This window comes from Echinops telfairi, unplaced genomic scaffold, assembly GCF_000313985.2.
Source record: "Echinops telfairi isolate 266 unplaced genomic scaffold, ASM31398v2 ScPeMD7_3533;HRSCAF=4204_0, whole genome shotgun sequence".
Taxonomy (NCBI): domain Eukaryota; kingdom Metazoa; phylum Chordata; class Mammalia; order Afrosoricida; family Tenrecidae; genus Echinops; species Echinops telfairi.
The window spans coordinates 22,951,973-22,975,232 of NW_022107431.1; the positions used below are offsets into that span (position 1 = coordinate 22,951,973).

Consider the following 23,260-nt stretch of genomic DNA (forward strand, 5'->3'; position numbering starts at 1 on the left):
GTTGGAAAGAGGGAACCGATTACAAGGATCTACATGTGACCTCTGGGGGACGGACGACAGAAAAGTGGGTGAAGGGAGATGTCGGACAGGGCAAGATATGACCAAATAATTTGTAAATTATCTAGGGCTCATGAGGGAGGAGGGAGCGGGGAAAGGGGAAAAAATGAGGACCTGATACCAGGGGCTTAAGTGGAGAGCAAATGTTTTGAGAACGATGAAGGCAATGAATGTACAAATGTGCATTACACAATTGATGTATGTATGGATTGTGATAAGAGTTGTATGAGCCCCTAATAAAACTATTTTTAAAAAAAGATTTACAGCCTTGGGATCCCAAAGGGGCAGTTCTACTCTGTTCTATAAGCCAAACGCATTGCCATGGAGTTGATTCCTACTCACGGCAACCCTACAGGACAGGGTAACCCTACAGTAAAGCTGCCCTTGTGGGTTTCCCAGAGTAATTTCTCCCCCCATACTCATTGTTATTCGTGTGATTTCCTTTCCATTTTGACAAAAATAGACAAAACATTCACCAGTGCAACAACTTCTCCATGTATAATTCAGTGCTATTGATTTAGTCTTCGTGTTGTACGACCATTCCTGTTAGCCTTCTCCAAGTTGTTCCACCACCATTAAAATGAACTCAATGCAAAAACTTCTTCACCCATGCTAACCATAGGAGACTCTAAGCCTTTCCTGGAGTAGAAAGCCTTATCTTCTGAGGAGTGGCTCATGGTTTGGAAGTACTGACCTTGTGGATCTGTGCTACCACGGTCATTATTAATTGGACTTGACTCCATGGCAGTGAGCGTGGTTTTTGGAAGGTAGACATTGAAAGGATCCCCCGTGGCGCAGTGATTAAACTTTGCTGCTTACAGAAAGGAGAAAGAAAGGTGACCATCCACTTCTGTGAAGCCTTGGAAATCTTTGGGGGCAGTTCCCTGTCCTGTAGGGTAGTGTGAACATGATTAGAACAATGGCAGTGGATTTGATGATGGCTTAAGGTATACATGGGCCCAGCAATGTGGCATAATGTATATTCCTCGTTGCCCTTCAGACATAAAGCCAGCGTAACCTTGAATTTGTTGTAGTCAGAATTTAGCTGTCTTTTAATGAACAGATAGTAGTTAGGGGAGGGAGAGCTGAATTAAAGTTTATTTCATGCCTGCTTGTATTTCTTGATAGCTTAACATTTTGTGTTTATTTTTCTAGCCTTCTACCTTTGTTTTTGTTAAGCAGATATGTCAGATTTTTTCTCACATTCTGGGCCAGCAGTAGTAAAGATTAGTTTCACATTACCTGTAGCCTTCTAGAATGTGATTAAAGAAGGCTTGTTCAGCAAAGAAATGTGAGTAGAGCATTATTCTGCCCATAGAACAAGGGAAGTTGTTCAGGGCACTAGAGATCCTAGTTTCACCCTACTGGTAGTGAGTCTGGCACTGACCTGGCCTGGCATTAAAAAACACTGAGTAGGATATTCTCTCTGCCTGGCTTTCAAGTAGTTGACACTCGATTATGAACACAGTAGCACTTGGGACAAGGAGGAGAGGCCCCTAGCTCCACTTGTCTGGTCATGGGAGACTTTTCCAGACTAGATTGGAACAACAGGCAGAAGGGGGATATTGTAAGCAAAAGGCTCTTTACATTTAAATACAAGACAGTGAGAGTGGTCCATGAGGAGACCTGCACATAATATTTCATCCAAACACACACTTTTAAGGGGCAGGAAGAGGAAGTGTAAACAACAAAACAAACTTGTGGCCCCCCAGGCCATCCAGTTGATTGACACATAGCAACCCTGTTGGACAGAATTGCATTGCCCAATGAATTTCCCAGACTCTAACGCTACAGGATTAGAAAGCCTGGGTTTTCTCCTAGAGTGGCTGATGTTTCAAACTGCTGACCTTGTGTTTAGCAGCCTAACACATAACCCACTTCTACACCAGGGCCCCTTAAGAGAAGCAGTTGAAAGAAAATTGTGTGCAGAGGAGTTAAGATCTGCTTATAGCCACCTTGTATGACCAGTAGAGTTGCCCATCGGATTCCCAAGAAGGTAACCCTTTGTGAAGCAGACTGTTAACAATGGTCTGCAGCAGAACAACTGGTGGTTTTGAGCCACTGACTTTAAATTGACATCCGAGTGCTTAAACATTGTGCTACCCGGGATCCTTATTATAATATTATGCATTTATATTTAACTAATCATATACTGTTAGTGGTTACTTTATCGAACTGAACAGACCAGACAGAAGTGAATCAAAATCTCCGTTCTTGGGGGGTTGCTGAGGAAACCACACTCATTTCTAAATAAAAAATGTTCTGACAGCCAGGAGGCATGTAGCTCTTAGGTAGCAAAGTAATTTTACTTCAGTTTCTCAAGAGTTTTTGGTAAATATGTGTTTTCTATTTCTTGGGTAATTTATTTCTAGCATTTTAAAGTGTTTTGGAGTAAAGCTATTTTTAATATGCTTATAATTTTAACTTTCTGCTATCTATAATTTTCTTTCTTTCTTTTTTTTGCTTCTAAGTAGCTTTGTTAATGTTATCAATCCAGGTGTCGGACATAGCTGAGAAATGAAGACGGACTTGGTGACAGTAAAATGAGAAAGCTTTACTCTGGTTGACCAAGCAAGGAGCTAGCTGGGCTACAGCTTACAGAGACCAAAATGATACCTTAAAATTGAAAATGCCAAGCCATGTGAGACTCCCAACTTTAGTACCATCTTGCATCAATGACAATTTATGTTTTTCTTCCACCACTTTCTGGAATTCAGTCAGTTTCTTCATTCATCAGGGTTGATGGTCTTTTCTTTCTTGGTTTACCTTTGAGGTCTTCCTAGCTTTAACACACTTGCTCTATCTAAAAGCTGTTGCTGTTGTTTTTTCCCTTTAGGGCAGTATTCCTGTAAACTTATTGGAAAGCTTCAGTGATTTAGGAAGATGTTCACTTGATCTTTATTGAGAAATTGATTTTAGTCCTGACCTCAAAATGATTTTTTCTATGGCACAAAAAGAAGAAAAGGCACTCTAATGAGACCAACTCAAGTATATTGCGGCGAGAACTTGCTGTAGCCATACACCGGTAGCAGAGACTTTTTAAAACAGATTTTGTTTGAGATAAACCTGTGTGTGTATGACCTGAAATCCCAGTAACAATTTCTTTTGACCAGCTGTAGGCTCTTCTAGAGTCTTCATTCCGTTCCATTGATCTATGTATACCCCACAATGTTCTGATTGCTTAGATGTAAGCCTTGGAATCAGTGTAAATTTTACAACTTTATTCTTTCTTCAAAATATTTCAATATAAATTATAGGATCAACTTTCCAGTTTCAAATCTACTGCCTCCACCACCACCCCCACCTCCCCCCAAAATACGATGTGTTGGGATTTTGAATAAGAGAACTTCTATTGTAGAGGTCAATACCAAGGATGGTAGCATCTCTTCAGTTATTTAGCTCTTCTTTAATTTCTGCATTCCTTCACTTCTCTATTACTGGAAGTTTACGTTTTACTTCTGCGTGTTATAAACCCTATAATAAATACATCCTTGCCATTTTGTTGTTATATTTTTTGCTTTAAACAGTCAATTAAAGCATTAAAATGTACTCAGTAACTTTAGTCATTAAAAAAAGTCACTCCCATTAAGACAATTGATTATGACTTCCATATAGGACAGGATTTAACTGCCCTTGTGGGTTTCCAAGGCTGTAAATCTTTTGGGAGCAGAAAGCTTCATCTGTCTATCATGCGGTGACTGGTGAGATTAAACCTGTAACCCACTATACCAGTTGAAGTACCGTATAGGGTTTCCAGATTATAATCTGTATATGCAGATGAGCGCATCTTCCTCCCACACACCAGGTGCTGGGTTTGAACCATCAGTCTTTCTATTAGTAGGCCAGTGCTTAGCAAACTTGCTGCCATCAAGTTGATTCCGACTCACAGCGATCCTATAGAACAGGTTAGAACTGCCCTTATGGGTTTCTGAAACTAACTCTTTACTCCAGTAGAAGGCCTCATCTTTGTCCCACACAGCCTGGTTGGTCATTTCTAACTGCCAACCCTTCAATTAGTAGCTCAATGCCTGACCACTGCTCTACTTATTCTCCTTATGCATACACAATGTATTAATCAGCCTTAAAAAGAAACGCAGTACTGATCCATGCATGCTACAACATGAACTTTTAAAATGTTAAACAAAATGATTCCTTATTGTATGATTCCATTTATATGAAATGTTCAGAACTGGAGCATCTCTCAACACAAAGTGTGTTCGTGGTTGATGAGATAGGGTGGGGAAAATTTGGGAGATAAAGCGTTTCTTCTAGAGGTGGTAAATATCCTGGAGTTAGATTCTGGTGATGTGTGAGCATTGTGAAAATGCTAAAAGTCACTGAATTTTGCATTATTTAGAATGGTTAAAATGTGAATGTTTTATAGTACTAGAATATTCTATTTTCATATGTTTGAAAATGCTCAGAAAAAATGATCTGAGACGAAATTCTAAAGCAGCGGTTCTCAACCTGTGGCTCTCCACCCCGTTGGGGGTTAAATGACCCTTTTACAGGGGTTGCCCGATTCATAACAGTAGCAAAATGACAGAAAGTAGCAAAGAAAAGAAAATTTCAACAAGAGGAACTGTATTAAAGGATCGCAGCATTAGGAAGGTTGAGAACCACTGTTCTAAAGGAATTTGAAATGGGAGGAAAAAAATCTTACCATTTGCATATTTTTTTATTACTGATGCTTTTAAATCTGTTGAATAGATCTAAATTTGCCTGATAGCATTTTCTTCTTTCCTAAGGAGCTTCCTTGAATATTTCTTAGAGTGTAAGCCTAGATAATCAATTTTGTTTATCTTCTATTGGTCTGATAATGACTTTTTTGTTGTTGTTGCTTTTTAAACTTTTTATTGTGAATTAAGGTTTTCGGAACAGATCAGTTTTCCATTAAGCAATGTCTAACATTTTCTTTCACCTCGCTGACTGTGATCTCCCAGTGTAGTGTCACTTATCCCACTTCTTCCCGGGCTCTTTCCAAGCTCCTCCTCTCCTAACTCTTCTGAACGTTGTTTTCTGAAAGACTGTTCTCCGAGTTTACAGTTCTGGCTGAGATAAGTGGCTAAATGGAGAAAGCATGAGGATGGAGGGATATCCTTGCTTTTTAACAAGTTATCGTGTGCCTTGCAGTGTTCAAGGATTTCTGCTGTTGTAAAGATTTACAGCCACAGAAACCCGAAGGGACAATTCTGCTGTATCTTAGAGATTGACTCGATGACATTGAGGTTGGTTGTGCTGTATTTGTCTTTATATTTACATTGACTGGATTTCGTGGAGCTTCTTGGATTCTGTGGATTTGTATTTTTATCCGATTTAGAAAATTTGGTGGCGTAATTTTTTCAAATAAGGAGCCCTCATGGTGTGTTGGCTAAGCACTCAGCTACCAACCCAAAGGTCAGTAGTTGATACTCGCCAGCACGGCACCTAAGAAAGATGTGCTGTTAGCTTCCAGGAAGATGACTACCGGGAACCCTAGGGGGCAAGGTGAGCCAAAATCACATTGAAAGCAACCATTTTGAATTTGGGATTATGTATTCCAGAATTGGTTCATTAAAATACATTTTTTGCGCTTGATAAAGAACAGAGTAGTTAGGAGTTAAAGGAGCTGGGTGGCACTGTGGGCTAAGCATTGGGCTGCTAACTGAAGTGCTGGTAGTTCAAACCCACCACGCCCATCCTCAGGAGAAGGAGGAGGCCATTTGTTCCCATGAAGGTTTCCCAACTCGATGACAATGGGTGGGAGATAGAATAGAGAACTGGTAAAGATGGAAGCTTGGAGACGACTTCCTGTGCTCATTTTGTCATTGAGAAAGTAGAGCACACATTATTGTCTATATTGTACTCAAGTAAGGATCATGATTTGACTTATATTTCTTTTATATTCTCCCCTCAAATACAGCAGAATGTGGAATACTTAGTGAGAATTCAGTAAATATCTGGTGGGGTTTCATTCACAAGTCGAATGGTTGCCGACACTTCTGAAACTACTTGAAGTCTAAATTTAAGTGTTTGTGCATCACAATTTTTTTGTTTTTTTAAAAATCATTTTATTGGGGGTTTGGAGGGCCCTTAACACAATCCATCCATCCATGTGTCAAGCACAATTGTACATTTTGTTGCCATCATCGTTTTCAAAACATTTTCTTTATACTTTAGCCCTTGGTATCAGCTCATTTTTCCCCTCCTTCCTTCATGAACTCTTGATAATTTATAAATTATTATTATTTTTTCATGTCTTACACTGACCAATGTCTCTCTTTGCCCACTTTTCTGTTGTCTGTCCCCCTGGGAGGGGGTTATGTAGATCATTGTGATTAGTTCCCCCTTTCTCCCCACACTTTCCCCTTACCCTCTTGGTATCGCTACTCTCATTATTGGTCCTGAGGGGTTTATCTGTCTTGAATTCCCCTGTGTTTTCAGCTCTTATCTCTACCTGTGTACATGCTCTGGTCTAGCTGGATTTGTAAGGTAGAATTGGGGTCATGATAGTGAGGGAGAGGAACCATTAAAGAACTGGAGGAAAGTTGTATGTTTCATTGGTGCTCTACTGCATCCTGACTGGTTTGTCTTTTCCTTGTGTCCCTTTGTAAGGGGTTGTCCAATTGTCTACAGATGGGCTTTGGGTCTCCACTGTGTACTCCCCCTCATTCACAATGATATGATTTTTTTGTTCTGATGATGCCTGACACCTGATCCCTTCGACACCTCGTGATCACACAGGCTGGTGTGCTTCTTCCATGTGGGCTTTGTTGCTTCACAGTTTGATGGTTGTTTGTTTATCTTCAAGCCTTTAAGACCTCAGATGCTATATCTTTTGATAGCTGGACACTATCAGCTTTCTTCACCACATTTGCTTATGTACCTATTTTATCTTCAGCGATTGTGTAGGGAAGGTGAGCATCACGGAATGCCAGCTTATTAGAACAAAGTGTTCTTGTGTTGAGGGAGTACTTGAGTAGAGGCCTAATGTCCATCTGCTACCTTAATACTTAACATATAAATGTATGTACATAGATCTATTTCCCTATCATTATATATAAATATATTTACATATGTACATGACTGTATTTAAACCTCTATAAATGCCTTTTGCCTTGAAGACAAATGGGTGCATAAGCAAATGTGGTGAAGAAAGCTGATGGTGCCCGGCTATCAAAAAGTATAGCGTCTGGGGTCTTAAAGGCTTGAAGGTAATCAAGCGGCCATCAAGCTCAGAAGCAACAAAGCCCACATGGAAGAAGCACACCAGCCTATGCAACCACGAGGTGTCGAAGGGATCAGGTGTAAGGCATCATCAGAACAAAACTTACCATAGTGAATGATGGGGGGAGTGCAGAGTGGAGATCCAAAGCCCATTAGTAGGCCACTGGAGATCCCCTTGCAGAGGGGTCTCGGGGAGGAGATGAGCCAGTCAGGGTGCGATGTAGCGATGATGAGAAATACAACTTTCCTCTAGTTCCTAAATGTTTCCTCCCCGCTCCCACTACCATGACTCAAATTCTATCTTGCAAGACTGGCTAGACCAGAGGAGGTACACTGGTACAGATAGGAACTGAAAATAAAGGGAATCCAGGACGGATGAGCCCTATAGGACCAGTGGTGTGAGTGGCAAAACAGGAAGGGTAAAGGGAGACTGGGTAGGAAAGAGGGAACCGATTACATGGAACTGTGTGTGACCTCCTCCCTGGGGGACAGACAACCGAAAAGTGGGGGAAGGGAGACGTTGGACAGGGCAAGATATGACAAAATACCCATTTATAAACTATCAAGGGCTCATGCGGGAGGGGGGAGGGGGAGGGAGGGGAAAAATGAGGACCTAATGTCGGGGGTTTAAATGGAGAGAAAATGTTTTGAGAAACGATGTACAAATGCGCTTTACACAATTGATGTGTGTATGGATTGGGATAACAGTTGTATGAGCCCCTAATAAAATGTTAAAAAAGAAAAAATAATAAATTAAAAAAAAAATGCCTTTTGCCTCCTACTTCATGCCTCTATTTCCTTTTACTTTCCTCTTGTCCCACTATCATGTTCAGCCTTCATTCGGGTTTCAGTAATTTTCACAACATTGCCCTTGATCAAGCCCTACCAGGCATCCTACACCCTCCTCGCCATCAATTTTAGATCACCTTTTCACACCGAGCTAACTTTATTTTCTTTTTAAAAAATCATTTGAAGCATTTGGTTCAAGATTTTATTTCACCTGGACTCAGACTGGCCTTTCTGTGTTTACCATTTCCCAAAAGGCCATCCTGCTAGATAGGGGCACAGCCCTAGGCGTACTGGTGGGAGGGGTAGATGTTGTGCCCATCATATTTGTTGGTGGTGAGGCAGCTCAGCATGAAATGGCTCAGGTTATGTTTGGAGATGATGGCCTTGTTCATCTAGGTCATGAGTAGGCTCCAGTAAACAGCTGGTCCCCTATGTGGGGTGGCATCACAGTGACTTACCTCAGGCCTGATCCTGCAACACCTTGTGCATCCAAATGTGGTCACTAGTCACAGCCCCATTGGCTGGATCCCATAGCAGAAAGGCTAAGTTTCTGGCTGGACCTTCTCCTTGCTTATTGCCTTCATGACTGCCATTGACATCACTATTCTGGGCGTCCTGGGACATCACTGAGGTGGGATCCAGGACTGGGCTAGGTGAGTGCAGACCACACCCACTGACTCTTGCTTGGTCTCCTAGTGCTCGAGGACACCTCCTACTGCCAAGCCTTGTCCTGGTAGACTTCCCTTGGGAACTGACTGGATGGCAGGGAGAAAGCCCCGTACCCTTACTTTCTTTTAATACATAAGAAATACATCTGTACATTATTATTTTCTCCTTTTGAAAGTGAAAATATTTTTTAAGAGATTTACCTTACTACTGTGCTGTTCGTTAAATATTTTAAAATTTCATTCAATAAATTTCTGTGCTGAATTTACCAAAGACCAATAAGAGCATTAGAACTTATTTAATGCATGAACTATGGGCCACGTGTTCTTTAGCTGTATTTGACTTATTGTTATTTTAAAATTATCCATTACTTTATCTCGTTTTACTCTGACATTGTTGGGTTGCCTTGAGTCAGAATCGACTCACCAGCAGCTGATCTGAAGACTGCATGTTATGTGTATAGATTTTGAGTTTATGCTGCATTTCTCATCTGTGAGCTCTTTAATACTAAAATCCTCTTGGAATTCTTACTGTTACATTTGTCTTCTAGAGTTCACCTTTACCAACCAAGACCATAAAAATGAGCAGCCGACGGAAGCGTGCTCCTCCTGTGAAGGTGGATGAAGAAAAGCAGCAACAGCTCCGTTGGAACATGCATGAAGACAGAAAGAATGAACCTCTCACCCTCATTGATGATGAGCAGCCCTGCCCAGGTTCAGACCCCTCTTCTGCTGATTGCATTTTCCTGGATGATAGTCTAGAGGAAGAAGTGGCTCACAGAGTTAAGAAGAATTGTACAGGGTCAGTGAGCATTTCAAATTCAGTTGATTCAGAAGAGACCATTGGTAGTCCCTCTCCTTTGTTGATGAAATTGAATGTTGTGATAGCTCCCTATCACCTAGATGGTTCTTGGAAGGTGTTTCTAGGAGAATTAACTCTTCAGCTTCTTCCTGAACAGAGTTTAATCATAGGTTTTTCTGAAAGGAGTTTTACATTAATGAGTTCAGACTCCAGCAATCATTTACTAGTCTGCGTTCATTCAGAAGCTGGAGATGTGGACAAAGAAGAAAAAGAGCTCAGTGAACTGATTGGTTTTTGTGACAAGGGTATTCAGGTGGAATCATCCTTCAGTAATGAACTGTTAGAAGATTTAGGGTGGCTGCAAAAGAAGAGAAGAATAAAACTGTATCAAAGACCAGAAGGAAATCATGCTATTAAGGTATGTGATTTTAATAATGTCTTTTAAGGTTCTTCAAATCGCAGTCTCTTTTGAAGTATACTTCAAAGAGGCGGAGAAATCAATAAGCCCATCATTACTAAATTTTAAAAACTTTATTTGGAGTTTTCAAGAACAATAAAACTACAGTGGTCATTTCCAATGTGACTTCTTCATTAGAAGTCCTTCCTGGCTTCTTCCCTTTCCATCTCTGCTTCCAATAACTTGCTTTGGTGTGCAACAACTCTTGCTCTTCTTCTCTCAATTACTTAACCACTTCTTGTATCCAATCATGCTGTAGCCAGTCCTTGCAGTTTGACTCTGGAATTGTACTAAGAATGCAAATGGAATTCTATTCATGACGACCTACAGAATTTTTAACTTCATCATCTGAAAACAAGGCACTCTTTGGAATGGCCTTTATCTACATCTTCAACCCATCCTTTATCAATCTACTTCATATATTATCTCCCACATTCTAAACTGATTGATTTCCTGCATATACCCTACTTCCTTTGTTTTACTCTCTTAAATCTCTTCTGCCTCGGTTGCCTCCTCCCTTTTCCTTGAGTAACTGGTGGTCATGTTTAAATATTGAGGTCAAAGTTCACTTCAGGGAGATTTTCTTGAACTGAATGGGGCCCCTTCCCCATAATTCCAGATGTATGATTTTTTTTTTGCCTTGGTCACTTGTAGTTTCTTTACATTTTAGACACTTCTTCACTGCCAGACTAGTAATTCTTTTACCGAACAGCCTAGTAGTTCCTAGTACCCAAAGATTTTTAAACAAGTGAATGAATAAACTTATCTTTTATTTCAGGCTCTACTGGTCACTAGCCAAGTGACTTTATGTGTATTATCTCAATGCTCAAATTTTAGATTTTTTTGCATGAAATTCAAATAATACCGATTTTTCTTACATCATAGACGTGTGGAGATTAGCGAGACAATGTAAGTAAATGTACATAGTGAATTAAGAGGCAAGGTTGTATATCTTTATACTAAAACATGAGAGGAAATTTTAAAATGTCACATTCACCTTTATCCAACTGAAAACACATTTCTTATAGATTTATTAATAAGCAATTATATCCATCAGCTGCCCTTTTATAGTTTCAGAAATGACCAAATAAATTTAGAGGAATTAGATTGTAATTAATTTATCTCTAGGCAATGAAAGTATATAAGCAAGAATTTTATCTCTTTATCAAATGTGAATGAAAAAAAAAATGTGGCTTAGTGATTACAAGTATTAATTCATGACCTTACTTGCCTGTGTTCTCTCTACCCCATTCTTAGACCAAACCTTCACTTATTCTGGCTTGTTTATCTCCATCTTCAATTTAGGAATCTTTATAATCATTTATTGCTGCTATAGGGAGGGGCTTCAACAAGAGGGAGGGAAAATTCCAATCTCTTGTAATTCTATTTTTCCACAAATTTTTGAAGACCTCATATTAAGCCATCTCATTCTAGGAGAAGCGGTAAACAATAGATTGAAATAAATTTAAAAATTCAAACCAAATAAATAATTAAATAATGAAATTAAATCTCTGTGTTCAGTCCAGTACAATGCTGGTTGAAGTCTTGTTGTTTTGTAAAAGAATGTGACAATCTCAGTAATTGGCAAAGGGCATCGGGTAGAAAGTGGTCCAGGAAAATGGAGGGAACTAATGACATGTATTATCTGCTATTAGGAACTTTTAAACTTGAATTATATGGCCTATCCCATGCACTTTTCTCTCCATGTCACAAATAAGAACATTTGAGTCAAAATAAATCATTTTTGAACTTATTTACCTCCTAAATATCAATGCCAGTGTTCAAATTTGAGTCTCCTCACTGCAAAAATTCATGTTGTATTTCATTACTAGATTCAGATTTTGAAATCTTAAAATTTTAGAACTTCATAAAATTACAAAGATTGTTTTATTCTGTTTGATCTCGTAATAAGGATTTCTAGGCCTGACTACCTAAGAATCCCAGCTTGTGCATCAGGATTATCTTGTGGAATCTGAATGTTTTAACACTCTGCACTGGTGATCCTGATGTTTATCAGATTTGGGAATCTTTGACTTCTTCCATGGAATTAGATATTCTTAGTTCGTTTCCCCAATTATTCCAGTTAGGAAAGTTGTTTTGTTCTAGCAGTTAAATGGTGTGTTACATACACATAGTAAGCATTTATATTTGTAGAGTGAATTTGTTACATGCAAAGGAAAGTGTGTGGGGGAGATTTTGTAATGTAAAGGACCTTGGTAGCATAAAGGTTAAGTGCTCAGCTAGTAATTGAAAGTTGGCACTTTGAACCTGACAGTTAAAAGACTCAGAAGAAAGACCTGGTGATTTTCTGGAAAACCCTAGGTAACCCTGTTCTGCCCTAAGGGATCATATAAGTCAGAATCTACTTGGTAACACACAGTATTATCAGTGTTCAATGTTTGTGGGGGTGGGAAGCATGAATACCTTTACAAACAGTGATGCCTATGTTACTTCAACACCACATGCACTAAATTGAATGAAGGAGAGAGGATTAGCATGGCCCCAGCACAGGAATGAAATGCAAATTCATGCGTCATTTCCATATTAAAAGCAAAACAAAACAGTAATGCTAAGATGTTTATTAAATCTTCATGAAGAATAGTATTTTCTAATAATTGGTAGTTTTATGTTGATTAATTCTTTATAGGTTGGAATTTATCTTTTGGAAACTGGCCTAACAAAACTAGACTTTATGAGTGATGCAAATTCAAGAATGAAAAAATGCAATCAACTCATGAAGAAAGTGATGGAAAAACTATACAATTTTGTTCCAGGTAATTTTTAAAGTAACTTTAAAATAGTTATTACTTAGAAGTTGGGAGGTTATTTTTGTTTTTTGTTTTTTCCTCTTAATTCCAATGTGTAACAACCAGGAACGTAGCTAGTAAAACTATAATGAAATTTTAACAACTTCTATAAAATGACTAGATTAAACTCAGTAATGTAATTTTTTCTTTATTTGATTTGTCTATGAAAATTGTGAGTCAATGAGTAGGTCACTATGTGGCATTTAAAAAGATCCAAACTAATAGGAGAAAGGACAAATAACCATAAATGATTGTAATGTCAGACAGATTGCAATATTTACTGTCACCAAAGTATTAAAGTATTGTGTACACATGGAATTTTCTTTTTTTTTTCCTTTTAAAAAAAAATCATTTTATTAAGGGCTCATACAACTCTTATCACAATCCATACATACATCAATTGTGTAAAGCACGTTTGTACATTCATTGCCCTCATCATTCTCAAAACATTTGCTCTCCACTTAAGCCACATGGAATTTTCATTCCAGCCTAGAGAAACAAAAGAAATTGCCTTAGACTAAGTAATACTTTAACTATTTTATAAAATAAACTACACATTTTCCAATCAGTGAAGAATCAAGGACAGGGCGTTCTAGCCACAAAACACTGAGAAATGGTCCAGAGTTGAGAGAGTGTCTGATAGGTTTTGGAGCTAAAATTGCGTGCTTATGAAAAGTGGATCGGGTTTTGATGAGTGTATTTGCCATTGGGTATGCAGATGTGTTGGAAGAGGATGAGGAAGATTCAGAGAGTGAGCCAGAGGGACAAGACATTGATGAGCTTTATCACTTTGTGAAGCAAATACATCACCAGGAGACACAGCCTGTCCAAGTGGATGTCCAGCATCCTGCATTGACGCCTGTGTTGAGACCCTACCAAAGAGACGCTGTCAATTGGATGCTCCAACAAGAGCATTTCAAAAGTGCTCCAACCAATGGCAAGTATAAGATGCTCTCAGAAAAGGTAGGTTGGTTAGAGGGATGATACAAGAGAGGTGAGGGGAAATTGATTATTAAAATCATACTGAAATGCTAGGTAAGATCGAATGGGTGTTAATATGACCAAGATTATTATCTAAGGACTCTGAAAACTATTTTTGTGAGTTGAAAATCATTGTGAGTTTCCTCATCCATTGGGCTATTGGCTACGCGGTTTGACAAATTCATCAAATTGATTTTCTTTCTTCCAAAATAAGGCCGCTTTGATTGAAACGGTTAAAAGCAAAGGATTTCTTTACATGCCTTTCCAATTAGATTTGCTTTTAGAACCTGATCAGATGGGAACCATGCTAACCATCTGCATGAGACTTCACACAATTTGATGATGAGTATTGGTGACCGAATGCAAATTTACAAAGATAGAAGGCTTCCTTGTGGCTAATCGAATGTTCTAGATTTGCATTTATTCTCTTTGCAATGTAAATTATAAAATATTATTACTTTTGTATTGATAGTAGATTTATGGAAATCAGTTTGCTACTCCCCAAGCTCATAGGTTCTCAAACTTACTTGGCCTATCAACCCCGCTTTCAGGAAAGAAGTTAATCAGTGCCCCCTTGGTAATTAAATATTTTTGTTCTGTAGCCCATTGTCCAGGATAAAGTGTAGGTATTTGCTTTTGTAGCCCCTCTGGGTTATTCCAGCGCCCCCTAGGGGCTGGTGCCCACTTTGAAAAACACTGATCTAAGGTTCACATGATTTGAGACAATGAGGTATCAAGTCTTTGTCATTTCAGCTATATACATGGTTAGCTCGATTGTTTTTTACGCGCTAGATTTGTTTTTCTCTTAAAATATATTTTTTAACTATTAAGCCATAACTTACATACAGTAGAATACACAGATTTGATAAGTATGTCAAACTGTGGAGTCAGAAACCCACTTATGACATAGAACTGCTGTGTCGAAAAGGTGGCCACTAGTTTACACGTAGGCTTTTGAAACTTGAAATGTAACTACCCCAAACAATATGTGCTTGAAGTTTAAAACACACACCAGATTTCAAATAGTTGAAGAAGAAAGAATGTACCCCATCTCAATAAATTTTGTTTATTACTTATTGGAGTAATATTTTGGTTATTGGGCTAAATAAAACAAAGATTATTTTATCTGTTTTCTTTCATTTTGTTTAATGTGACTACTTTAAAGTGGCTCACATTATATTTCTATCTGGCAATGCTGATACAGAGTATTTCCCAATGCCCAGAAAGGTTATTTATAGCGCTTTCTAGTCAATTCCCCTAGGTTGTCCCTTTCAGAGAAAACCAGTGTCAGTTTAGTTTTGTTTATTTGAAATGTTAATGAAACTGTACCATGTCTATTTTGTCTTGGGTACCAAAGGGTTGGTTGCTCTGGTTTCTTTCAACATGAAATGAATTTTGAAATTCATATATATTTATGGTTTGTAATTTATTATTTCATTCACTGAGTAGATTTTGTTAGTAATAATTCTCACCTGCCATTTAGTATGTTCTGTCCTTTCCTTCTGGGTCCCATAAAATACAACTTTTCATCTTTCCAATTTTGCATTGTATAAATGCTATGGATCTTTGATTCTGTATTCCTTTTTCATCTATGAATCTCTGAAGAAGGCAGCAAAAAGTTAAATTCTGTTTCATTTATTAGTAGAGATACACTTTTTATATAGAAACTGGTTTAGACAAATCAAGCTGTGAAGAAGGGTAGTGGAAGACTGGTTGAAGCAACCCAATACTTTTGTTACAGTTTTAGGTACTTCTTCAGTATTATAAATCTCTTCTTACCCCTTCCAAACCCAGGTCTGCTTGGATAAATGTGGTAGCCTACTAGAATATCCTGGCAGCATAATTTTAATACTGTATATGCTTGTGTATAAGCCGAGTTTTTCCGCACATTTTTAATGCCGTTTTTTGAGGTAAAATTAAGTGCCTCGGCTGATATTTGGGTCAGCTTATACTCGAGTATATACAGTATTGACAATATTTTTTGAGGGTTTATAAAAGACAAGTACATTTCCTTTTTGGGGTAGGAGTCGGTTGTATGGGTTTTCTTCTGTTAATTCTCTGTAATTTGTTATACTTCATTCTTCTGTCAGATCACTTGTTTATATGGGAACTGTGTAGAGCATGAGAAGCTACAGAGTAGTCGGAGAGGAAAGACGCTGAGGGCTCCTTTTCCCCAGGCAGTTACCTCCAGGCAGGAAAATGAGACATGCAAAAACCGGTTCTTATGGTTATGTTTTTCTTTAGGACATGCTTTGCACTTCTTATGGCGTGAAATTGTTACATCCGAGGGCTTGAAACTCTACTATAATCCATACACAGGCTGGTAAGGCCAATTTTCCTTTTGTACTTGTTTAAAAATTAATAAATAACATGAAAGATTGTACCATACTGCTTTTACCCATTATAGAATCTAAAGGGAAAATGCTAAAGTAATAGGTGACTAGAATTTTTATAGATAGGGTAGAAATGGAATAAGTAGCACTTATCATTTTGCAGTAAATGAATGCAGAATAATAGACTTAAAGCATTTAATTCTTAGTATTTGAAGTGAAATTATAATTCGATGTAAAAATGTCACTTTATTATAGGCTAGTTTTTACATTTTTTATTAAACTTGTTAATTTGTATTGCAAGTTCTATGAATATAATTAAAGCAGTAGTAATTTACTGCCCTTATTTTTAAGAGAAATTCCTAAAGATCACAGAAAGACAGACATGTTCCCCTTTTTGTTTGTTATAAATCATTTTATTGGGGGCTCATACAACTCATCACAATCAATACATATATACATTGTATGTCAAACACATTTGTACATTTGTTGCCCTCATCATTCTCAAAACATTTGCTTTCTACTTAAGCCCTTGGTATCAGCTCCTCATTTTTCCCCTCCCTCCCTGCTACCCCCTCCCTCATGAACCCTTGATAATTTATAAATTATTATTTTTTTGTCATATTTTATACTATCCGATGTCTCCTTTCACCCAGTTTTCTGTTGTCCATACCCCAGGGAGGAGGTTATATGTAGTACCTTATGATCGGTTTCCCCTTTCTACCCTACCTTTCCTCCACCCTTTGGTATCGCCACTCTCACCACTGGTCCTGAAGGGATCATCTGTCCTGGATTCCCTGTTTCCAGTTCTTATCTGTACCAATGTACATGCTCTGGTATAGCCGGATTTGTAAGATAGAATTGGGATCATGATAGTGGGGGGCAGGAAGCATTTAAGAACTAGAGGAAAGTTGTATGTTTCATCATTGCTAACACTGCACCCTGACTGGCTTGACTCCTCCCCACGACCCTTCTGTAAGGGGACAGACATGTTCCCTTTTAATATGCTGTTATTAGTGTCCATCTAGTTGAACTTGACCCAGAGTGACCCTGTGCATAACGGAACAAACACCAACCAGACATGCACTATCTTCATAATTGTTGGTTGTTGTGTTTGAGCCCACTGTTGCAGCCATTGTGCAAATACCTCTCTCATCCTGAGTGATATTTTTCACTGACCTTCCACTTTACCAAGCATGATGTCCTTTTTCCAGGGACTGTTCTCTGATAAAAATCCAACGTACATATTTGTATGTTTGATCAATTTCAGACTATGGAAGTAGTAGTAGGAAGTATGGAAATGGAATTTTTCAGTTTCTTCATCTTTGGTTTTATTGGTTTGTGTATAAATTTGGATAACAGTTGTATTAACTGGTCTTCATTATAGGCGTTTAGATATTAAAACACAGGCAGCATTGTCTGTCAAGATAGATTTTGAAATATTCTTTTTGTTGATGAATACAATACCATTCCTCTTCTATTTCTTATTCCCAGCTTAGTAAACCATGTGATTATGACTCAAAATGCCAATACCAGTTCATTTCAGCCCAATAATCCCTAGGATATTGATATTTATGAGTGTCATTTCATTTTTTATGACATCACCCAGTATTCATACTTTGAGCTTTCCTATTACTAATGGATATTTGCAGCGATTTTTCCTTGTTCTGCGGTATGCCCAATAAGTAAATGAAGATTTTCCATCTATATTACTAAAGCTGCCTACTTTGCAAAGGCAGCTCTTCCCTGCTCATATTTTGAGAGTCTTTCAACCTGAGGGGGCTCATCTTTTGGCACCACTATATATTATTCCACTATCCCATCACTATTGATAATGGTTTCAGTGACTTAAGTTTCAGCAGTGGACAGCATGCTTCTTCTAGTTTGTTGTTAGTCTGGAAGTTCCACTGATATCTGTTCACCATCGGGGACCCTACTGGTATTTCATTTCAGTTGCATACCCTACAGTATCAATACTGTAGTGGCCTTTTAAGGCAGAAGGGGATAAATGGTGGCTACTTAACAGTAATATATTACTTCTGCAGATTTAATTACCATTTCAGGCAGGTTTTTTTATTATCATGATGCGTAAGGGTTTGAATTGCTTCACCCTAAAATAATGATATAAAGAAACTGAAACGTTCATGCATTTCTTCTTGTCCTCTCTGAGAACAATAATTTGGAATATTACCTATTTTTCACATATAATGCATGCTCTACTTCTTATGCCAAGACCCACCTCCCCTTTACATTATTTCTTAGGCACGCTAGGTGCATTATATGTGTGGGCACGATATTCACATGGGTACATTGTGATAAATCAGAAGTATGCTTTTTGATTCGGTTTTCTGATGGGTTTTTCTTTTCCTTTAGCATCATTCGTGAGTACCCAGTTCCTGGACCACAGTTGCCTGGTGGAATCTTAGCAGATGAGATGGGTCTTGGAAAGACAGTGGAGGTTTTGGCTCTGATTCTAACACATACAAGACAAGATGTCAAACAAGATGCTCTCACTCTTCCTGAGGTAGGAGAAGGCCTGTAGGGCTTGGGGGAGCAAGGGACGTATGTTTTCAAAGAACATCATATGTTGAACATTTGCTTGGCTTTTAAGAGTGCTTTGTGAATAATGATTTATATTACTTGTTAGTTAACTAATTTGGCACCTACTAAGTGGTTTTTGTGACCTGGCAAAATTTTTAAAAGTGATTTTGCCCAGCAAAGAAAGATTTATGCATTCACTTAGCAGGCATCCTTCTGGCTTGCACGGAAATTTTGTTTTAAGAAAGTACTATTGCTTCCTCAAATGTTTTGCTGCTTACTAAAAATCAAACCAAATGTGTTAGCATTGAGTCAGTCTGCACTCGTGGCAGCCCTGGGCAGTACTGTGCAGACCTGCGTTTGTTTGGTTTTCTCGACTGTCATCGTGAAGCCAATTGCCAGGCTTCTCTTCTGTGGGATTGCTGAATGGATTCTAAGCACCAACCTTTAGCTAAATCTTCAAATACAAACTGCCGCCCAGAGGCTTCTCTGCCACTTAATTATTCAAACTCACTGCCGTCAAGTCGCTGGAGGTTTCCAAAACTGCAACTCTTCACGGGAGTAGAAAGTCCTGCCTTTCTCCCCGTCACTTGTCTCCATATTACCATGAAAATTTTTGAGGCTTATATTTAAAAAATTGCTACAAATCTCAGATATGGATATCTTAAAAAGAGGGTATTTTGGTAGTGAGATTGCTAGATGAAACATATCTTAAGTCCTTACCCTAAAACATATAATTGTGTTTAAAAATATAAACTTTAGAGTTCACATATACACATGAAATCCTTAACTTAGGCAAGTCTAGCTCAGAGCTCAACTTTCCTAGTAAGGATATTGGAAATTAGTGCATTAAATTCAGCTGAATGAGACTTTTCTGTGGCTTTGATTATCTCTAGGGCTTTATCTGCTCACAGGTTAAGACTGTAGGAACTTTTGTTAGGGTTGAGTTTGCAACTTCAGCTTTTCAAATTTGAGTAGTTGGATGTAGAAACAAATCTCTTGTAGAAAAATGACTTGATAAATTTTTAAAATCATTTTATTGGGGGCTTGTACAACTCTTATCACAATCCATACATCCTTATATTGTATCAAGCACATTTGTACGTTTGTTGCCATCATCATTCTCAAAACATTTGCTTTCTACTTGAGCCCTTGGTATCAGCTCCTCATTTTCCCCCCTCCCTCCCTTCCTGTCCCCCTCCCTCATGAACCCCTGATAATTTATGTTATTATTTTGTCATGTCTTACTCTATCCGACATCTCCCTTCACCCACTTTTCTGCTGTCCGTCCCCCAAGGAGGTGGTTAGATGTAGATCCTTGTAATCAGTTCCCCCTTTCTACCCCACCTTCCCTCTACCCTCCCGTTATCACCACTCTCACCACTGGTCGGTCCTGAGGGGTTCATCTGTCCTGGATTCCCTGTGTTTTCAGTTCCTATCTGTACCAGTGTGCATCCTCTGGTGTAGCCAGATTTGTAAGGTAGAATTGCGATCATGATAGTGGGTGGGGAGGAAGCATTTAGGAACTAGAGGAAAGTTGTATGTTTCATCATTGCTACACTGCACCGTAACTGGCTGGCTAGTCTCCTCCCTGTGACCCTTCTGTAAGGGGATGTCCAGTTGCGTACAGATGGGCTTTGGGTCCCCACTCCGCACTCCCCCTCATTCACAATAATATGATTTTTTGTTCTTTGATGCCTGATACCTGATCCTATCGACACCTTGTGATCACACATGCTGGTGTACTTCTTCCATGTGGGCTTTGTTGCTTCTCAGCTAGATGGCCGCTTGTTTATCTTCAAGCCTTTAAGACCCCAGACACTATATCTTTTGGGCACTATCAGCTTTCTTCACATTTGCTTATGTACCCGATCATTTTAGCTATCATTAACTTCCTGGGTTTTTCTGCTCACTAGCCACTAATTCTAAGTGACTATTTTCAGTATTATCAACTCAATGGGTTCTCTGTTTAAATAAGCTTTAAAAACTTCATTTGAGAAATTCCTTAGTTGAGTTTAATAATTCTAGAAAATATGGTAATATGTACAATTTTAAAAGTAATGCTAGGCTATAAGGTCTGGGATAAAAAGTAATTGTGAAAAAAAAAAGTAATTGTGTATGAGTTACATACTCTGTGTATCCTTTCTTTTTGCGCAAGTTTTGCATCTCCATAGTAAGCATTTTAATGTTATTAAGCAGTTGAGAATGCTGAAAGCAAAACACTGTAACTACTGAATGTTGTTTACATCAGGGAAAAGTGGTGAATTATTTCATTCCATCACATAATTCTGGAGAAAAAGTGAAAAAAACCACAGAAACCCGGAACCTGGCCTTTGAACCCAAAGTAAAAGTTCAGTGCCCCCGTAAGTATGCCATCTGTTAAGTAAATACTTGTTTATATTGATCTTTGTGCTGATGCTTTTCAGTTGCCATGGAGAGATGGCTTGTAATTGTTAATGGATAACTATTTTACAGACCTATGTATGTGTAAATGAATTTAATTGTAAGTCATATTGTAACAAAAGAAAAGGTTTATTCTCTAGTTTAGCTGTTTCAAATTTTGCTATCAAAATGAAGCCTTCCCTTCTTTGTGGTAGCATACTTAGATAATTTAAAGATTTGGGCATTTGGGTGTTTTGTTTTGTTTCATTTAGAATAGTAGCAGATCAACAGATTAGTATTTATAATTCATCCTTGAATTATTTCCATTTCCATAGTTTAATTCCTGCTGGGTTGAGATCATTTTTTACGACATACTTTTCGAAATCACACTAAACAGAGAATCTAACTCTGAGAACTGTTTGGCTCATTTTTTTCTTAATCTCAAACTGCAGTGTGGATTGATTATAATTAGCTGATAGTTGTGTTCTTTTTATGTAGCTACACGTGTGATGATATTGACAGCTGTGAAAGAATTGAACTGGAAAAAAGGCGTGTCCATTCTTTCCATCTATAAGTATGTCAGTTCTATATACAGATACGATGTTCAGCGGAATAGAAGTCTTCTGAAACGGATGCTGAAATGTCTGATTTTCGAAGGTCTTGTAAAGCAGATCAAAGGCCATGGTTTTTCTGGGACTTTTACACTGGGGAAGAATTATAAGGAAGAGGATATATGTGATAAAACAAGAAAGCAGGTAACCGCATTTATGAAGTACCTATATATGATACCTGTCCGAATAAGTTGGCAGAATCTGCTTTGACACTGTAGCTTTTACAGTCTGAAGGTCATAAACAAATTAATAAACTAAATAGCTACTACTACAGGCATTTCCAGCTATGAACATTTCTGACTTACGTTTGCTGCTTTCTGCGAATCATTCCATGAGAGTAGAGACTGTCGTGATTAAGCATGCTGTAGAGATTAAAGTAACTTGTCTATTAGCATCATGCTGTGTTAAGCACTTGGAAAGTTTGTCCCGAATTTTAAAATATTGCAAATAGCTTACATTTGTGTAGTATTTTATATAAAATTTGAATCTTTTATGTAATGTTGTTATTTCCTACATCGTCATTTGGTTATAAAACTGCTTCTGATGGGACAGTAAATTCTGTTTCCTTTTAGGAAAGCAATTACAATATTTACAAAACTAAGTCAAGGAAATAATAATGACAAGTCAAAATATGGAACTATCAGCTCAGCTACTCTAATAGAAATAGCAGGCAAAAAAGTTTGTTTTCTCCAACATTTTACCCTTAGCCTACTACGTGAGGATACCGAACACCTGTTCATCCCACTGATTCAGTGTTAAGTGTCCTAACTCACCTATCACTTTCAGGAAGCAATCCCTTGCTGTCCCTATAGCACCTCACCCCTGCCCCACCCCCAACAATATTTGTTACCCTTCTTAGGTATTCCTGTAACGTCCTATACTTAGCTGTGATCGGTTTCTATTATAATTATCTATCCTGTTGCTTCTCTTTTCCAGTAAGCCCCTTTTAGACCAAGGGTCAAATAATACACAGGTATGCATTACATAATGTCTGCAGTATGTTCTGTGAAATAAGACATGTTGTAAGAAACACGTGAACAGTCACCAGTTAGTCTCTAGAGTTAACACCACTGCTATGCCAAAGGACTAAAACCCTTGTCTCCACTAGTGCTGGTCCTGGGTGGCCTTGTCCCAATCTCTGAGAGTTCTGCTTTGCCTCCTTCTGCCGTTCAGCTGTCAAGGCAGGGACCTCACTTCTGGCTCACTTTTCACTCTCCCTTCCCTCCCTCCCTCCCTTTTCCATACACTTTAAACCCACAGTCCAACTCATAATGACTCTTGGACAGAGTAGAACTGCTCCTTTGGGTTTCCGAGACTTTAAATCTTTATAAGAGCAAGAAGCCTCACCTTTCTCCCATGGAGTGCCTGAGAGACTCAAGCCACTACAGTATTGTTAGTAGTTCAAGGCATAACCCACTATACCACCAGGGGTCCTCTTCGCTTCATGGGCTGTAAATTTTTCCAGTCCTTCCTACCCCTCCTCCTCAGACTTATTCCTGCAGCCTCCAACCCAAGCATCACCACAGGGTGCTCAGGCCAAATGGGTGAAGATTCCATGGGGCAGTATGTATAGTTTGCCTGGAGCCAGAGCTGTGGAATATAGGCAGCCGAAGATGGGCACCAGCTCTTCCCCCC

The 23,260-nt window shown here is 38.5% G+C and overlaps 1 protein-coding gene across 1 annotated transcript in view; it reads left to right on the forward strand.

Moving 5' to 3' along the window:
- SHPRH (SNF2 histone linker PHD RING helicase) overlaps positions 1-23,260 on the forward strand; it is a 122,643-nt gene that overhangs the window by 3,027 nt on the left and 96,356 nt on the right. Inside the window, exons 2-8 of the mRNA XM_045294331.1 lie at positions 9,269-9,937; positions 12,624-12,750; positions 13,502-13,720; positions 16,009-16,087; positions 18,468-18,618; positions 20,884-20,995; positions 21,513-21,769. Of these exons, the coding sequence (XP_045150266.1) occupies positions 9,299-9,937; positions 12,624-12,750; positions 13,502-13,720; positions 16,009-16,087; positions 18,468-18,618; positions 20,884-20,995; positions 21,513-21,769 (1,584 nt within the window). The 5' untranslated portion in view covers positions 9,269-9,298. The remainder of the gene's footprint in view (positions 1-9,268; positions 9,938-12,623; positions 12,751-13,501; positions 13,721-16,008; positions 16,088-18,467; positions 18,619-20,883; positions 20,996-21,512; positions 21,770-23,260) is intronic.